This window comes from Bufo gargarizans, chromosome 3 (genome assembly GCF_014858855.1).
Source record: "Bufo gargarizans isolate SCDJY-AF-19 chromosome 3, ASM1485885v1, whole genome shotgun sequence".
Taxonomy (NCBI): domain Eukaryota; kingdom Metazoa; phylum Chordata; class Amphibia; order Anura; family Bufonidae; genus Bufo; species Bufo gargarizans.
In genome coordinates, this window is record NC_058082.1 from 74657381 (window position 1) to 74676330 (window position 18950).

General features: G+C 47.2%; 1 protein-coding gene across 2 annotated transcripts; it reads left to right on the forward strand.

Annotated features, from left to right (window-relative positions):
- Nucleotides 1-554: 554 nt before the first annotated feature.
- On the forward strand, nt 555-17148 carry LOC122932026 (NEDD4-binding protein 2-like 1). Of its 2 annotated transcripts, none has more exons than XM_044286180.1 (5): nt 555-1253; nt 9424-9551; nt 10876-10964; nt 13043-13119; nt 16614-17148. In XM_044286180.1, exons 1-5 carry the CDS (start codon nt 1069-1071, stop codon nt 16714-16716), a joined length of 582 nt encoding a protein of 193 aa, XP_044142115.1. In that variant the 5' UTR covers nt 555-1068; the 3' UTR covers nt 16717-17148. The 2 variants fall into 2 exon arrangements, with proteins under 2 accessions (XP_044142115.1, XP_044142114.1); XM_044286179.1 differs by having other exon boundaries at nt 602-1253; nt 16611-17148.
- The last annotated feature ends 1802 nt before the right edge of the window (nt 17149-18950 follow it).

Consider the following 18950-nt stretch of genomic DNA (forward strand, 5'->3'; position numbering starts at 1 on the left):
CAAACCTGAACTGGTCCATAAAAAGTGGGATTTTGAAGATTTCCGAAAATTTCAAAATTTGCTTCTAAACTTCTAAGCCTTGTAACATCCCCAAAAAATAAAATATCATTCCCAAAATGCTACAAACATGAAGTAGACATATGGGGAATGTAAAGTCATCACAATTTTTGGGGGTATTACTATGTATTACAGAAGTAGAGAAACTGAAACTTTGAAATTTGCAAATTTTTCAAAATTTTTGGTAAATATGGTATTTTTTTATGCAAAAAAATTAACTTTTTTGACCCAATTTTAGCAGTGTCATGAAGTACAATATGCGACGAAAAAACAATCTCAGAACGGCCTGGGTAAGTCAAAGCGTTTTAAAGTTATCAGCACTTAAAGTGACAGTGGTCAGATTTGCAAAAAATGGCCTGGTCCTTAAGGTGAAATAGGGCTGTGTCCTTAAGGGGTTAAAGGGGTTTCCTGGGCATTTGATGTCCTGTCTTCAGGATAGGTCAGTTAGGGTCTGATCCAGCACCACCACCAATCAGCTGTTTGAAGCTGTGGTGACGTCATGCTCTGATATCACATGGGTACTCCTTAGTCCTAATGGATTAAATGGGGCTGAGCTGTGATGCAAAGCACAGGGGCGCCGCAGCCTCCATGTCAATGGGGTCCGCAAATAAATCCGGAGAGCACACGGATCACAACCAGATTTTTCGGACACTGTGTAAATGTAGCCTTGTAGGGCTGACAACAAGCAGTGTTATTAGTTCTAAGAATGAGGTGTCGGACTCCCCTCAGATTCCAGCTCTGTCCGCTCCGGCCTTATAGGAAGTGAAAGCAAAACAACTACTGCCTGTACTTTGCATGGCACCAGTAATAGTTTTTCCCCCCTCCCCTGCTTTGCAGGATGGTACGCCCCATACAGGTCAGTACTATTACCACTAAAGAGGGGTGACCGCACAGAAGTAGTACACTCAGACCATCAGGTCTCTGTGTCCTCCTCACACCGCGGATCCCCTCCCGCTATGAGACCGCCCCGATACCTCCCCGGCCGCCGACACAGGAAGGAGCGGGGGCAGTATGGCAGAGCGGCTCATCAGCTCCTTCGGAAATCTGCGCCTGGACGAGCGGCGCCCCCACCGGCAGCCTCACCACAGACCCCCGGCTCAGCCCCGCCACAGTCCCGCTCCTCCGCCCTCCAGGTTCACCAGGCACATCTACCTGCTGCGGGGGCTGCCGGGCTCCGGGAAGAGCAGCCTGGCCAGGTAGTATGAGGGAGGCTGCTTCCCCCTGTGGGCCACCTTAAAGGGGATGGCCACCATTGGGATTTTTTATTTTTTTGTTGCAAACCCTCCCTCCTGGGCAGGGCAGCCCTGCATACTTACCTTCTCCCCACCGCTGGCTCCTTTGGAGTCTGTTGCCTTAATTGGGTCCTCATCTGGTTTGACACTGCTGCAGCCAATGCCTGGCTGCAGCAGTGACCAACTGACATGACCTAAAGGGGGAGGGGCAGGTGACTGCAGCGGCCAGCAGTGGTGTCAATCCGGATGTTGACAAAGGAGGACCCAAAGGCTCTAGCAGTGGGGAGGCGGTACTAGGGCTATCCTGGCGACCCACAGTGTACAGTGCAGATGAAAGCAGCGCCTCCACATTATGACTACGGATTTTATGTCCTGCGTGACTGTGACTAAGGCTACATTCACACAAACTTTTGTTTCCGTGTCCGTTTTTTACTTATTTTTTTGGGCAGATTGGATGCGGACCTGTTTATTTTGGACCGTGTGCTGTCCGCATCCATATGTCCGTTCTGTAGCTGCCACAATAATACCACAAATAATATAGACCGTGTCCTATTCCTGTCTGTTTTGCGGACAAGGATAGGCTTTGTTACAAAAATGGATGCCAAAAGGACGTCATCAGTATTTTGCGGACTGCAAAACAAATACGGTCGTGTAAATGTACACGTGAATTTTTAACTTGTGGATAGTTCACGGATGAAAATACACAACTGCGTGTCTTAGTTTTTTTGCACACCATGGGGGTCAGTTATCAAACTGGTGTAAAGTAGAACTGGCTTAGGGCTCTTTCACACTTGCGTTATTGTCTTCCGGCATAGAGTTCCGTCGTCGGGGCTCTATGCCGGAAGAATCCTGATCAGTTTTATCCTAATGCATTCTGAATGGAGTGAAATCCGTTCAGGATGCATCAGGATGTCTTCAGTTCCGGACCGGAACGTTTTTTGGCCGGAGAAAATACCGCCTCATGCTGCGCTTTTTGCTCCGGCAAAAAATCCTGAAGACTTGCCGCAAGGCCGGATCCGGAATGAATGCCCATTGAAAGGCATTGATCCGGATCCGGCCTTAAGCTAAACGTTGTTTTGGCGCATTGCCGGATCCGACGTTTAGCTTTTTCTGAATGGTTACCATGGCTGCCGAGACGCTAAAGTCCTGGCAGCCATGGTAAAGTGTAGTGGGGAGCGGGGGAGCAGCATACTTACCGTCCGTGCGGCTCCCGGGGCGCTCCAGAGTGACGTCAGGGCGCCCCAAGCGCATGAATCACGTGTTCGCATGGCACGTCATCCATGCGCATGGGGCGCTCTGACGTCATTCTGGAGCGCCCCGGGAGCCGCACGGACGGTAAGTATACCGCTCCCCCGCTCCTACTATGGCAACCAGGACTTTAATAGCGCCCTGGCTGCCATAGTAACACTGAAAGCATTTTGAAGACGGATCCGTCTTCAAATGCTTTCAGTTCACTTGCCTTTTTCCGGATCCGGCGTGTAATTCCGGCAAGTGGAGTACACGCCGGATCCGGACAACGCAAGTGTGGAAGAGGCCTTAGTTGCCCATAGCAACCAATTAGATTCCACCTTTTATTTTCCAAAGGAGCTGTGAAAAATGAAAGGTGGAATCTGATTGGTTGCTATGGGCTAAGCCAGTTCTACTTTTCCAGTTTGATAAATCTTTCCCAGTGGTTTTGACTGCTATACTTTTTTTCTTGGAGTTTTTCAGTGTGGAGAATTAGGGTCTATTCACACATCCGCAATTTCGTTCCACATTTCTGCGGAACGGAATTGCGGACCCATTCATTTCCGCACTTCCAGGTCCGCAATTCCAATCCCGAAAAATATAGAACATGTCCTATTCTTGTCCGCAATTGCGGACAAGATTAGGCATTTTCTATTAAGTGCCGGCGATGTGCGGTCCGCAAAACACACACAGACGTGTGAATGGACCCTTACACATAAAAAAACACCTAAAAGAAAACCGAGCTCCATCTTGCTGCAAAATCCACCACCTAATGAGCAGAAACGCCAGTAGCAAAATAAATTCCCATAGATGCTGATTTAATATCTGAAGGAAAAAAAAACACCAAAAAGTTTTTGTTTTTTGCTGTGGCAAAAGCCTGCAAAACACGCAGAAAAACCTTGTGTGACTAACAATACCACCCCAAAAAAAGCTTGTAAAAACATGAATTTTTATGGCTTTCAAAAAGACACATCCCCTAAAATACGTCATGTGGCAGCCCCTGAAACGGGTTGTCCAGTCTTCTGTATTGATGACCTATCCTGAGGTCATAATTGAAAAAGCCTGGAAGCCCCTTTAAGACGGCTTATAAGGATGTGCGCAGGATGTCTGACCCTTGGGGGGGCCCCCTGGTTATGAGATTGGAGGTCCGTGCAACCCCAGTGTGTGCACTACCCCTCCAGTCAGCTCTGTGCGGGGAATAGTCGAGCAATTGTACGGCAGTGGTATAGAGTTGAATGGATCTTTGGGGGTCCGAACCCAGGGACCCTCACCCATCCCATGAAGCGGAAGGTGGAGCATGCACTCTGCCACTCCACTCATTCTCTATGGGACTGCTGGAGACAGCGGAGTGCAGCGCTCAGCTCTGTCTTTCAGTCCAATAGAGAACGAATGGAGCGCGAGAGCCCATATGCGGGGAATAAGCCCGCTGTCACACGGTAAGCTGTCTGCGTTTTTTGCGGACCCATTGAAATGAATGGGTCCGCATCCTATCCGCATAAAAAACAGAACGGACACGGAAACAAACAACGTTCGTGTGCATGTAGCGGATCCGCAAAAATCGGAGAAATGCCTATTCTTGTCCGCAAAACGGACAAGAATAGGACAGGACTCATAATTTTTGCAGAGCAACGGATGCGGACAGCACACAGAGTGCTCTCCGCATCTTTTGCAGACCCATTGAAATGAATGGTTCCATATACGGAACGCAAAATACGTTTGTGTGGACGAGCCCTTATTCTGTGTTTTTCACGCAGCCCTGGCCCCATAGAAGTGAATGGGGCTTCAGTGACAAGCGTATTGCATTCGCAGACAGGTGCAATGCCTTTCACTAATGGTTGGTAGGAGATGTTGTTTGTAAACCTTTAATTTATTTATTTTTCACGCGCGTGAATAAACGCATCAAAACGCATTGCACCCGCGAGGGAAAAAAAAAGGCAATCACAGACAAAACCGACTGAACTTTCTTGTGAAATGGTGCGAGTTTCACTGAACGCACCCTGAGCCAATCCGTATTGTTTTGAGCCGACTCATTTTGAGCGATACGGATCTGTCAGGATCTGATCTGGGGAAAAACGGATGATTTTGCACGCAAGTTCAATCAGTTTTTTTCGCGACTGCGTTGTGTGTGAGTGTGTTTTTTTCAGTCCGGATTGCATGCATTTTTGACGTGTGAAAAATAACAATTTACATCTCTTAGCAACCATCTCTGAAAAACGCGTTGCCTCTGGACGCCTTCTGTTTTTCACGCAAGCCCCATTCACTTCTATGGGATTTCAGACGGAGAGGAGGAGTTAATCAGATTAAACAAGGGCGGGCGAGAGGGGTGAAAGAAGAGGGGTTTGGTAAGCAAAGAGCAGAGGGGCCTGGGCACCGGCCGCATGAACGCCGCCCCTGGGCACCTTCAGGGCCTAACTACCATATGGTATAAAACTGGACGGCAATATGAAAGGTACCATAGTAATCTGGGGAAAGTAAGGGAGAACCTGATCTGAGTGCTCTGTAATGGTCATATTCGGTGAAAGACTCCCTTTAATACATCCGGATGCATCCATTTTGTCCGAATCCGGTTGTATTAGATCAAAACTGAACAAACCGGATCCGGTATGAAAATCAATGTAAGTCAATGGGTGCTGGATCCATTTTTTTCCCCTAAAAAAAAAAAAAAAAAAAAGGATCCAGCACCATTGACTTACATTGATTTTCATGCTGGATCCGCTTGAAGTGGTGTGGTGTAAAAAAATGCAACAAAATGCATCCTGACAATGAATGGGGACAAAACTGATCCGTGATATTTTTTCTAAATATTTTATTCTATATTTTCATGGGACAACACTGAAGATATGACACTTTGATAGTGATCAGTGTAAAGTAGTCCGTGTACAACTTGTATAATGGTGTAAATTTGGTGTGACCTCAAAATAACTCCACACACAGCCATTAATGTCTAAACCGCTGGCAACAGAAGTGGGTACACCCCTAAGTGAAAACGGCCAAACTGTGCCCAAAGTGTCAATATTTTCTGTGGCCACCATTATTTCCCAGCACTGCCCTAACTCTCCTGGGAATGGAGTTCACTTGAGCTTCACAGGTTGCCACTGGAATCCTCTTCCACTCCTTCATGATGACATCACGGAGCTGGTGGATGTTAGAGACCTTGTGCTCCTCCACCTTCCATTTGAGCATGCCCACAGATGCTCAATAGGGTTTAGGTCTGGAGACATGCTTGGCCAGTCCAGCACCATTGCCCTCTGTTTCTTTAGCAAGGCAGTGGTCGTCTTGGAGGTGTGTCTGTGGTCATCATCATGCTGGAATACTGCCCTGTGGCCCAGTTTCCAAAGGGAAGGAATCCTGCTCTGCTTCAGTATGTCACAGTCACAGTACATGTTAGCATTCATGGTTCCCTCAATGAACTGTAGCTCCCCACAGCCGGCAGCACTCATACAGCCCCAAACCATGACACTGCCACCACCATGCTTGACAGTAGGCAAGACAGACTTGTCTTTGTACTCCTCACCTGGTTGCCACCACACACGCTTAACACCATCTGAACCAAATAAGTTTATCTTGGTCTCATCAGACTACAGGACATGGTTCCAGTAATCCATGTCTGCTTGTCGTCAGCAAACTATTTGCAGGCTTTCTTGTGCATCATCTTTAGAAGAGGCTTCCTTCTGGGACGACAGCCATGCAGACCAATGTGATGCAGTGTATGGCACTGACAGGCTGACCACCAACCCCTTTAACCTCTGCAGCAATGCTGGCAGCACTCGTACGTCTATTTTGAAAAGACAACCTCTGGATACGACGTTGAGCATGTGCACTCAACTTCTTTGGTGGACCATGGCGAGGCCTGTTCTTGTTAAACCACTGTATGGTCTTGGCCACCATGCTGCGGCTCAGTTTCAGTGTGTTGACCATCTTCTTATAGCCTCGGCCATCTTTATGTAGAGCAACAATTCTTTTTTTCAGATCCTCAGAGAGTTCTTTGCCATGAGGTGCCATGTTAAACTTCCAGTGACCAGTATGAGAGAGCGTGAGAGCCATATCATCACATTTTACACACCTGAGACCTTGTAACACTAACGAGTTACATGACACTGGGGACGGAAAATGGCTAGTTGGGCACAATCTTGGCCATTTTCACTTACAGGTGTACTCACTTTTGTTGCCAGCGGTTTAGACTTAATGGCTGTGTGTAGGGCTGAAACGGTTACTCGAATTAATTGATTAACTCGACACAAAAAAAAATCCTCAATGCAAATTTTTTGCATCAATGATTCGTTTGTGCCATGTGACCCTGGAGTGTGAGTGAAGCGCTTGCTATTACTCACGCTCCATGGTCACCCCCTGCCTGCCCGCACAGCACTGCACTGGATCCTGACGTACACACACCGTCAGGACACAGCGCGCACTATGACCTGATGCTGTGTGACGTCAGGTCCCAGTGCAGCTCGTGAAGAAGAGGATGGAAGATCTCTGGAGTGTCGGCAGTGTCTTGATTACTAAAATAATCGATAGCTGCAGCCCTAGCTGTGTGTGGAGTTATTTTGAGGTCACACCAAATTTACACTGTTATACAAGTTGTACACGGACTACTTTACATTGTATCAAAGTGTCATATCTTCAGTGTTGTCTCATTAAAAGATATTATAAAATAGTTACAAAAATGTGAGGGGTGTACTCAGTTTTGTGAGATACTGTATAAGTCCTGGAAAACCCCATTAACCCATTCGCTACCAGTGTCGTACATGTACGGCGCTGGAGTGATGTGCGAACATGGCATAGCTTGCACGTGCAGCGGGCGTCATGGCCGGCAAGTTCTGCTGTTTCAAACAGCAGAGACCTGTGGCTAATTACTGTGACCAGCAATAATGCCGATCGCGGTAATTAAAGGCTTTAGATGCCGTGATCAGGTGAGATCATGGCATCTAAATGCACAAAAACCCGCGGCCAATGGGGGCATCGGTAGTTGCGCTGAACACTATCAGCCTCGGTGACAAGGCTGATAGTGTTCATGCTGCAATTCTTATTTTGGCCACCAGATGGCAGGCCAGGATAAGAAATGAGCTATTTTCAGTCCAAAACCCATTTTAAAAATCCCTGATAATACAAAATGCAGGCAGCGTTTTGGTGTCCGCCTCCAAAGCGGAATGGAGACAGAACGGAGGCAGAATGCATTAGGGCAAAACTGATCCGTTTTGGACCGCTTGTGAGAGCCCTGAACGGATCTCACAAACGGAAAGCCAAAACGTGAGCCAGGGTATTGTAGTGGGGGGCCATTCAGTCTTGGATATCCCCTTTAGTGGTCTGAATCAGATTGGTGTCCTGTATATCGTGTGTTGGTAGAACACTGGTAGGTTTCCTGTATAATTATTTACTTAGTATTAGCTAGAAAAGCCCGAGGCTGTCCCGTCCCCTCCAGTACACAGGGCACTCTAATGAGAGAGGAGAAAGCATCTCCTAATGTGACACTGAACATCCGCATTATCATTCCATGCTGATTGTCAGATACTGAGCTGAATATTTCATTTAGCAGCTTGTGAGAATGCAGATACCATCTGGGGCAGTGCCAGGCAGCCGGCACTCTATACACTTGACACTGTGCCACAGATGAGGTGTATTACTCTACTGGCAGCTCTGTGCACACACAGGATAGAGGTTTTCATTAGGCCCAGTTCATAGTTTGCATTTTGATTAGGTTTTTCATTCAGTTTTTTCTACCCAGGACATGAGTGGAGTGTCCTGTCCCCCAACCAGGAGCCACAGCCAGTGAAAACTAGGGGAGAACTTATCAAGAGTGGTGTGTCATGCCAGAGGGCCTCCCCGCCTTCAGTGTGCCAGAAATCAACCCTCATTTTCTGGGCAGTGGGAGGCAACGCTCCTTCCTTTTAAGCAGTGAGAGTGGCCGAAAACCAAAAAATGATGCCCCTTTTTTTTTTAACGAAACTTTCCTGGCAAACAGTGGTGGATAAAATTATCCCCCCCCCCCCCGGAAGAGCCTTATGGCCTTTGTGGAGCCTTTCTCTACAATGTGCAGTCACTTGTGCTGCAGAGCGCTCCTTATTCCCAAAGGGTGGGGTGCCTTTGCACACTGCGCATTTTGTGGCAGAAATTTTCTGCAATTGAAATTCAGCAGCATTCTTCTAAATTCTGTAGTTTTGGTGGCAAGCACATGGATTTCCAGAGGCCCCTTTCAGGTCAATGGAACTGATTTTTAGTCACAGAAAAATTTCTGCAATATGAGTCCTATGAACCATCAATAAAAATTCCTCTGCTTAGGCTTTTCTGTAAAGGGTTTGTCCAGGATTTTAATATTATTGACCTGTCTTCAGGATAGGTCATCAGTATCAGATCGGCAGGGGTCCTACACCTAGAACCCCCACCGATCAGCTGTATGAAAGTGCGCCGTCTCCCTTCTCTCTTCCTGCTCGCTACTCCTATGACTAGCAGGGAGACCGGAGACGGCACTGAGCGCGCCTTTCCTTTACACAGCTGAACGGCGGGGGTGCTGGGTGTTGGACCCCCTCCGATCTGATGGATAGGTCATCAATATTAAAAGCCTGGAGAACCCCTTTAATTTCAGTAGGAGGAGGATGCAGGCAGAAGTTAAATATAAAATATGGTCATATGTACAATGTAACAAATATTTAGGATTGAATGATGCACATCTCTAGAAGAAATTCTGCAGCATCTCGGTGCGTTTCTGGGGCTAAGAGCCGCCATCCGTATAGTTGAAGACCTGGCTGGTAATGCTTGTCAGATGTATAGGGCTGAGGCTGGGAGGTAATGTAATGGACGCTGGATGATAAGGGTGAGAGAATAAGATGTTGGACATGATGTATGGCAGTCGCATGGTTTTATCTACAAGACATTCTTGCCGAGTTCTTTTCCTGTTTTCCATTTTCAGGAAGCTGAAGAGAGATTTTCCCAGCGCGGTTGTGTTTAGCACGGATGACTATTTCTTAATGGAAGATGGGACCTACATCTACGATCCTGATCTACTGCAAGATGCTCACAAGTGGAATCAGAAGAGAGGTGACCCCCTATTATATGTACACAATGTCCTGTATACCGCCGATCTCCATTATGGGGGCTTTGGCTGGTTCTTTATCGTGTCACTCCTCTGCATGATATGAGTCGGCACCGTTCAGTCCTCCACCTGACCATGTGCTGCACATGTGGCCCACATTGTGGGTGTTCATACCTTGATGTCCATGTGTGTTACCACTATAACAGATTATGCCCCTTCTGTTTACTACAGACTTCTCTCCATAACCATCAGAGGCAGTCCCAGGGAGGACTGGGGCTAGGCTCACATCTGCGGCAGAGGTTCCATTAGGAGCCTCCAATACGTCTTCCACTGGAGCTGCTTACTCATTTTACCTCTATTCCATATAGATTGTAAACTCTCACAGGCTTTTGCCTAACGCTGTACCAAACCTAATTTGTCCTGTGTAAAGCATTATGGAGATATATAGCCAAAATCTATGTGATGTTAAAGGGGTTATCCATCCCCTATAATGCCCCCCAAAATGCGCAGGAAGCTCATAAAGGTTATACTTACCCCGTTCCCCAGCACCTGTGTCACTCCTAATTACTGCACAGCCACCGCATCTCCCGGTCGCACGGATCAAAACATCCGGCGACGGGAAAGAGCCAACCCGTCATGGATCTGTGTGCTAGGGAGATGCAGCGGTGGCTTTGCGGGCGGGCATCAGGAGCAATGCGGGTGCCGGGGAGAGGGATAAGTATAACCTGTATGAGGTGCCCAGGCATTATAGGGGTTCGATAATAACCCCTTTAAATACTTTTGTATAAAAAAAAAGACAGAAATATTATAGCAGTAATACCTTTATTGACTAATCAAGGTATCACTGCCATAATTCGTTTGTCTTTTTTAACACAAAAGTATTTAAAGGGGTTGTCTGACTTCAACTAAGGGCATTTATCATGTAGAGAGAGTTAATACAAGGCACTTACTAATGTATTGTGATTGTTCATATTGCTTCCTTTGCTGGCTGGATCCATCGAGCAGAGGAGGCTGTGCTTGCCCACTATAGGAAAAAGCATGGGACCATGGGAGTGCATATGAGCCGCTGCTTTTTTCTATAGTGTACAAACATGACCACCACCGCTGGATTTGCTGGGTGGTCATAACCATGGAAACGAGCAGTGTATAATGTGATGGAAAAAATGAATCAAGCCAGGAAAGGAGGGAATATGGACAATCACAATACATTAGTAAGTGCCTTGTACTAACTTTCTCTACATGATAAAGGCCATTAGCTGAAGGGAGCACTGTGGAAGTGTCCAGTGCTGTATGCATAAGTTTGTTTTTAGAAAATCTTTTTCTTTCTAGCACGCAAAGCAATGACCAGAGGGAGGACTCCGATTATCATAGATAACACCAACATTCTGGCCTGGCATATGAAGCCTTATGCAGCCATGGTAAGGAAACTTTATCTTCTCAGCATTTATACCATCTAAATACAGCCAAGGCCATATGCACCTCTGCGGCAGATGTTTTCAGGAAAAAATAAAGGGTGAAATACCACTGCATGCAGCAAAATGCTGGTATTCACACCAGAACCTGACAGACCCCATTATATTGAGGTTTGTTTGCTGTTACAGGAAAATATGCACAAATAATGACACTCTTAAATTTCACCTCCATTTTGCTTTCATTCCCGTGGCACACCTAAAGGGTTAAATCAGTTTTGAATAATTTGAGGGGTGTAGTTTCTAAATTGAGGTAATTTATTGGGTGGTTTCTTTGTGTAAGCCCTACAAACTGACTTCATAACTGAATTGGTTTTGAAAATGTAAAAAATTGGTTCTAAAATACTAAGCCCTTCAATGTCAGAGGGGAAAGAAGTCAGAACTCTGCCCAGAAAACACGGTCCATGTGTTGTCCGCATCTCCTGGGCAGACTGTAGCACCCCTGACCCAAACTGACTGTAACATAGTAATCACAAAGCTATTGCAGTGTATTCCCATCATGATGCGAGTACGATGCCGTATTGCTGCCCACAAAATGCGGGCTGCAATACATGAGCACAGTCCGTGGGGCAGCCACAGCGGATCGCGGACCCATTCACTTGAATGGGTCCGCGATCCGGCCGTTCCGCAAAAAGATAGGAAATGTTCTATCTTTTTGCGAAACGATAGTGCTTCCGTAGCGTGTAGTTCCATTCCGCACCATTCCGCATCTCCAGATTTGCGGACCCATTCAAGTGAATGGGTTCGCATCCGTGATGCGTAATTTCCACGGAACGCCACCCGTGTTTTGCGGATCCGCAAATGCTGTCCGCAATATGGCAACGGCCGCACACACCAGTGTGAAAGAGGCCTAACAAATGGACCGTGTCTTCTGGGCCGACCATGGTCCTATGAATCTGCGTTTTTTTATATCACTTTTCCTCTATTAGGGTGGTGTCACACACAGCTTTTTACAGCATTTTTTTTAATTCTAACGCCAGAAGCGGATTGAAAAGGAATAAGAAATAGAAAACAACTACTTCCTGCTGGATCTACTTCTGGCTTTGCTGTTACATCAGTCTTAGGCCTCTTGCACACATCCGTGTTTCCCCTGTGGCCGTATTGCGGATGCAGACCCATTCTCTTCAATGGGCCTGCAAATCCGGACATGCGGTGCGGAACGGAAGCACTACAGAGTGCTTTCCTTCCACAAAAAGATAGCATTTGTCCTATCTTTTTGCGGAACTGACGAATCGCAGACCCCATTCAAGTCGGTGCCTGTGCATTGTGGACCGCAATTTGCTGTCCGCAGCACGGGCAGCATACATTCGTGTGCAAGAGGCCTTAGAGTACTTGCACATGGAGCATATTACATGTGGATTTTTATGTGGAAAATCAGCAGTGTAAGGCCGAATGCACACGGCCATTGTTCACGGCCGTGAGCGGTCCGTGGAACCGCGGCCTGGATTCCTGCCGAGTGCAGGAGCGCACGGCGTCATGGGTTGCTATGACGCCGTGCGCTCCCTGCTGCCACCGCAATACAGTAATACACTGGTATAGATCATACCAGTGTATTACTGTACTGTGGCGGCAGCAGGGAGCGCACGGCGTCATAGCAACCCATGACGCCGTGCGCTCCTGCACTCGGCAGGAATCCAGGCCGCGGTTCCACGGACCGCTCACCGGCGTGAACAACAGTCGTGTGCATTCGGCCTAATACAGTGTTAGCTGTTTAGAGGAGATCAAAATCTCAAGTACACGGTGTGAATTTTAGAATTCTGCAGCATGTTAATTGTTTCGATTTTCGGTGCAAAATTGGCCCTCTGGAACGCAAAGGGTGAGATTTGGGGCATATTTGTGACAAAATCTGCAAGTAACATGTTAACACACTTTTTGGCTTGTGCTAAAATGAAACGAAGATCCTGGCCTAATGGAAATTGTGTCTACAGATCCAAATAAAAAACTGGGAAAAAAAACAACGGAACCTGGTTGCTGGTGGTATGGTGTAGTATGTCTGTAATTCTTGTCCTCATACATTGTGTTATCAGGCCCTTGAGAACGGATATGGAGTTATATTCCTGGAACCGAACACACACTGGAAGTTCAATGTACGAGAGCTAGCCAGGTATGTAATGTGAGAAATGCCATATAAATATGTTGTATAACCTCTTACCACTGGTTTTATAGCAGAGTAACAAACCGGAGCAACAACATGTCTAAAGCGCAGCGCTTCCATTTGGGTGTTTAATTAAATTTAATGTAGGTTCACGTAATCCATCATCCTCTTGAACCCTCCAGAAAAGCATTAAATGAGGATGATTACCATCCTACTCTCGACTGGTGCCGAGACTATACAGGTGCATCTCAATAAATTAGAATATTAACGAAAAGTAAATTTATTTCAGTAATTCAATAAAAAAAGTGAATCTCATATATTATATATAGAGATGACCGAATTTCATATTTTGAAATTCGTTCACGCTTCGTTTACTGGTAAAAGGCGAATTAAGTTATGGATTTCGTTACCACGGACAATAACGCAATTCTATGCCGGAATGCCTTTAGAGGCATTCTGTCATAATAGAAGTCTATGGGCTGCAAAACGGATCCGTTCCGTTATGCAGGGGAGTCCTCTCCTGCATAACGGAAACGGGACGGATTCGTTTTGCAGCCCATAGACTTCTGTTATGACTGAATGCCTCTAAAGGCATTCCGGCATAGAATTGCGTTATAGTCCGTGGTAACGGAATCCATAACGCAATTCACCTTTTACCAGTAAACGAAGCGTGAACGAATTTCAGAACCTGATAGATTCATTACATACAGAGTGATCTACATGACAGCTAATGAAAACCCAAAATTCAGTATCTTAGAGAATTAGAATATTGTGAAAAAGTTCAATATTGTAGAGTCATGGTGTCACACCCTTATCAGCTAATCAACACAAAACATCTGCTAAGGTTTCCTAAGCCTTTAAATGGTCCCTCAGTCTGGTTCAGTAGGCTACACAATCATGGGGAAGACTGCTGACTTGACAGTTGTCCAGGAGACAGTCATTGACACCCTCCACAAGGAGGGTAAGCCACAAAAGGTCATTGGTAAAGAAGCTGGCTGTTCACAGATTACTGTATCCAAGCATATTAGTGAAAAGTTGAGAAAGAAAAAGTGTGGTAGAAAAAAAGTGCACAAGCTCCAGGGATAACTGCAGCCTTGAAAGGATTGTTAAGAATTTGGGGGAGGTTTACAAGGAGTGGACTGTGGCTGAAGTCACTGCATCAAGAGCCACTAAACACAGACGTATTCAAGACATGGGCTACAACTATCGCATTCCTTGTGTCAGGCCACTCATGACCCGGAGACCACGTCAGAAGTGTCTTACCTGGGCTCAGGGGAAAAAGGACTGGACTGTTGCTCAGCGGTTCAAAGTCCTGTTTTCAGGTGAAAGTAAATTTTGCATTTCATTTGGAAATAAGGGTCCCAGAGTCTGGAGGAAGAGTGGAGAGGAACACAATCCAAGTTGCTTGAGGTCCAGTGTGAAGTTTCCACAGTCAGTGATGGTGTCGGTCCACTATGTTATATCAAGTCCAAAGTCAGCGCAGCCGTCTACCAGGAGATTGTAGAGCACTTCATGCTTCCCTCTGCTGACAAGGTTTATGGAGACGCTGATTCCATTTTCAAGCAGGACCTGGCACCTGCCCACACTGCCAAATGTACCAATACCTGGTTTAATAACTACGGTATCACTGTGCTTGACTGGCCAGCAAACTCATCTGACCTAAACCACCATAGAAAATCTATGGGGTATTGTCAAAAGGAAGATGAGACACCAGACCCAACAATGCAGACGGGGAGAAGGCCGCTATCAAACACCTCATCAGTGCCACAGGCTGATCTCCTCCATGCCATGCCGCATTGATAATTCATGCAAATTGAGCCCTGACCAAGTATTAAGTGCATATACTGTACATACTTATTTTTTAATTGGTCTTATATAGTATTCTAATTTTCTGAGATACTGACTTTTGGGTTTTCATTAGCTGTAAGCCATAATCATCCACATTTAAAGAAATAAACACTTGAAATAGATCACTCTCCCCCACCCCCGTTTTTTTTTTTTTTGCTCGTTACTTAATGTTTACTTCTTTTATTATTATCTTGTATCCCTTGGGATTATATTTCAGTCTCATATAAATAGGTTGTCTATTGACAATGTTTATATTCTCATGTGTTCTGTATATGATTCAATGACAGACAATGCAACTCTGTTTAAACATAAGACAACTTTATTGATTGTTACATGATTTTGATAAATCAATAAAAATGTTAAAAAAAAAAAAAAAAATCGATCACTCTGTGTGTAATGAATCTATATATGAGTTTCACTTTTTGAAACAATTACTGAAATAAATTAACTTTTCAATGATGTTCTAATTTTTGGAGATGCACCTGTATACTGTATAATCCAGGGGTAACACTGTGCGGACACTGTTACTATAAAACAACCAATATAGACTGAGCAATGCAGGTAATGTAAACTTAAAGTGTATCTCCTGAGAAAAGTATCGGATTGGCGACAGTTTGCAAAGGGGCGGCATAGAAAGCGGCATAAGATGCATCAAATGGATCAAACATTGTGCAACATTTCATCAGTTTGGTGTAAATTATGACAATGCAGACTTTAAAACTTCCCCTCTTGATAAATCCTCCCCATTGATTTCAGTAGGGGCCATCAGCTTAGCTTGGAGGTATGAACAGCAGACACTCTATAATAAAACTTTTGCAGCTTTCTAACATACTGAGTCGGGATGAGCGAATCGACCTCAGATGAAACATCCGAAGTCGATTTGCATAAAACTTTGTTCCAATACTGTATGGAGACTGCGTAATAACTTCATAAATTAATTTGTACTGTAAAAAAACATTTCCCGAAAAACCGAACCAATAACTTCGGCTCATCGGAGCCAATACATTCTAATACTGTACGGAGCTCCTGCAGATCGCATGTGTTCGCATGATCGAATGTGTTCGCGGGCGAACACTGCGAACTGGCCATCACTGATCCCTAATACTGAGCTTTTTCAATGAATCTGCAAGATGATTGTTTACATGCAGAGGCTGAAGACCAGTTCACACCTAGTCATGATCTCAGTCCAAGCAGTCTACTGTTCGCTAAAGAACTGCCCAAAAGTCTGCAATGTCCGATATTCTGATCTCCTGTATCAAAAGTGTTAGGAGTCCAGCCCACATTACATACACATAAAAGCCGGTCCCATCTGCTGATTTCGCCAGAGACAGCCAACTCTCAGCCAATTAAAGATGGATGAGGAATGCTAAACCACGTCCTTTGTTCCCAGAGATGAGCTGCTAGGAGTAGCGCCTATCAGCCACACATGTATGTAGCCAGGCTTAGGGTGCATGTGTACAGTGGAGTCAGGTGAAATAGCTGTCCATCCCATAGTTATTAGATGTATACGGCCAGCTTTACATTTGGATAAACCTCTGACCTGAGAGTAAAGTCCGGGTTTTGCCTTCTGGATGTACACATAATTTATTAATAAAGCCGTGCATCACAAGTACAGATTCTCGGGGCTGATAATTTGCTTTCTCTGCGTTTAGAAGGAATAGCCACGGAGTCCCCAGAGAAAAGATCCAACACATGAAAGACGCTTATCAGCACAATGTCACCTTCCAAATGGTCCTCCGTGCAGAAAAGCCAAACTAAAACATGATGCAGAGGAGAAACAGAAGATAGAGGCAAACCGACATCACCCTAAGGAAAGCCCATATTTAATGGCCCTTAACATCCACAACAGCAGGAGGCTTGGTGTCCTAGCCAGGTAGTACCCCCAACAAGCACTCATTCCTGCTCACCAGACCTGGAGGTAGGTATTCATAGGTCTTACATTACTCTCTCTACGGCTCAGGAGCTCCCATGGGGAAAGCCTGGGGGTCCAGAGATTTCCACTTTTGAACTTCATACACATTGGCCCAGGTTTACTTGTGTGTTTGGGCCTCAGATCGGTCTAATAAGTGGCGCAACTAGGGTCCCTGCACCACATTTGCTATCCAGCCTCAGCTACTGTGATAAATCCAAGTTTACACCTACAGCATTAGTAAGTCTGAGCCATTATAGGTGTCCATCATTAAAGGGTATTTCTCGTGCGTGGCATTGGGGGACACAGCACCATGGGTATATGCCCAGCTGCCACTAGGAGGCTGACACTAGAAACAAAAAAGTGTTGGCTCCACCCAGGTGGGCTATACCCCTCTGCTAGAGCCAGAACAACTCAGTCTAGTTCTAGTGTCCGTAGGAGGCAGACATGACCTGCTAGCAGGTCCTTTTTCTGCTAATTTTTTATCTTTTATTTTTATTTTTATTTCTTTTAATTTTTTCCTCTACAGGTAGCAGGGGCGGCTCCATCGTGTTCCACCTTAGTTGTCCCCCTGCGGGCGCGTACTCGGTACCTTGCAGCCACCCAGTCCCCAACGTGACCTGCTTCCGCAGTGGATTCCGGCGGACCCACGGTTTCCGTGTTGAGTCCGCCGAGGGGGTGGTCATGCTGCGCCTGAACTAATCGGAGGGTGAGTATGTGCTTCAGCCCCAACCCCCTCCCCCACCCCCCCACCTCCACTTAGTAAGCTGGGCCTTTGGGGGGGGGCACCTCTCCTTCTTGGGGTCTCCCCCGCTCTCCTCTCAGGGGGGTCGCCATTCTGGAGCCTTTTTTAATGGTGTCGGCCCCTTTAAGACGGCCGGTTTCGGCCCTCGCTCTCCCTACCTCGGTGGCTGTGTCCCCTCCTCTGCCTCCCTCGGCGCTGGCTGTTTGTTAGCCGCTTCCGCCCCCTGCGCTGGCGGGCGGGGGCCTGCCGGCGGCGGCGCTTTTCTCCTCCGGCGGCACCCTGGCATACTAGAGGCCGCGGCTTTTGCCTGGCCTAGGCCGCGGTCACGTGGGCGGGCGTCGTCTCCGCCTCCTGGGCTTCCCGGGCTTCCTCTCTGCCTCTCCCCTTGTGGGCGTTCCTCCGGAGGCCTCTCTTCTTTCCGCCCAATCCTGCGCCAGCGCGGGCTGCTAGGGGGGCGGTTCTTCTGCCGGACGCTCTCTCTCTCTTCTGCCTGAGCTGTGCGGCCGCGTGCGTCCTCACTCTGTGCGCTCCGGATCCTCCAGCTTCGGTTTTTTCTGGGACACAGCACCATTGGTCGTGGTAGGCAGCCTCTGGCTGACTCCTTCCTCTTCTTTTCAGGTTCCACCACCGAGAGGCCATCATGTCTTCCTCTGGTCAGGCCCCCACTCCCCCTGCCGCCATTTCCACTCATTACGCCTGCTCTGTGTGTAGCAGGAAGTTCCCATGCGGCCAGCCTACGTCCCTCTGTGTGCAGTGCCTCACCCCCGGGCCCGCCCAGTCCGCTCCTGCGGCCTCTACCTTGTCGGTTCTCCCGGAATGGGCTGCTACCCTGTCCCAGGCCATAGGTAGCCTTGCTAGCCTCTCCCAATCCCTGGCGCAGTCTCTGGACAGTCTCCCTGCCCAGATTGCGGCCGCCTCTGGCAGGGCCTCTACCGCTGGTGATACGCCTGGCGACAGTTCCCAGCCTCGCTCCGGCTCTCGGTCCCGCAAACGACCACGTACGGTCTCGGCTGGGTCTCACTCCTCCTCAGTTTCCCCGGATCACTCCCCGGCTAGGTCTGAGTCCGGTGAGATTTCTTCTTCAGCCGCTTCCGCCGCTCCTGGGGACTCCTCCGCTTCAGATTCTGAATCTGAGCGGTGTTCGGCGATGTCGGCAGCAGTGCAGGATCTCATCAGAGCCGTGCGGGACGCACTCCACGTGCAGGATGTCCCCTCGTCCTCCTCCATGGAGGCAGTGTCCTTCCGACGCTCTAAGCGGTCCACTGTGGTTTTTCCCAATCACGAGGATCTGGACGCTCTCCTTGCCAGGGAATGGCGTCACCCTGATCGGCGCCTTCA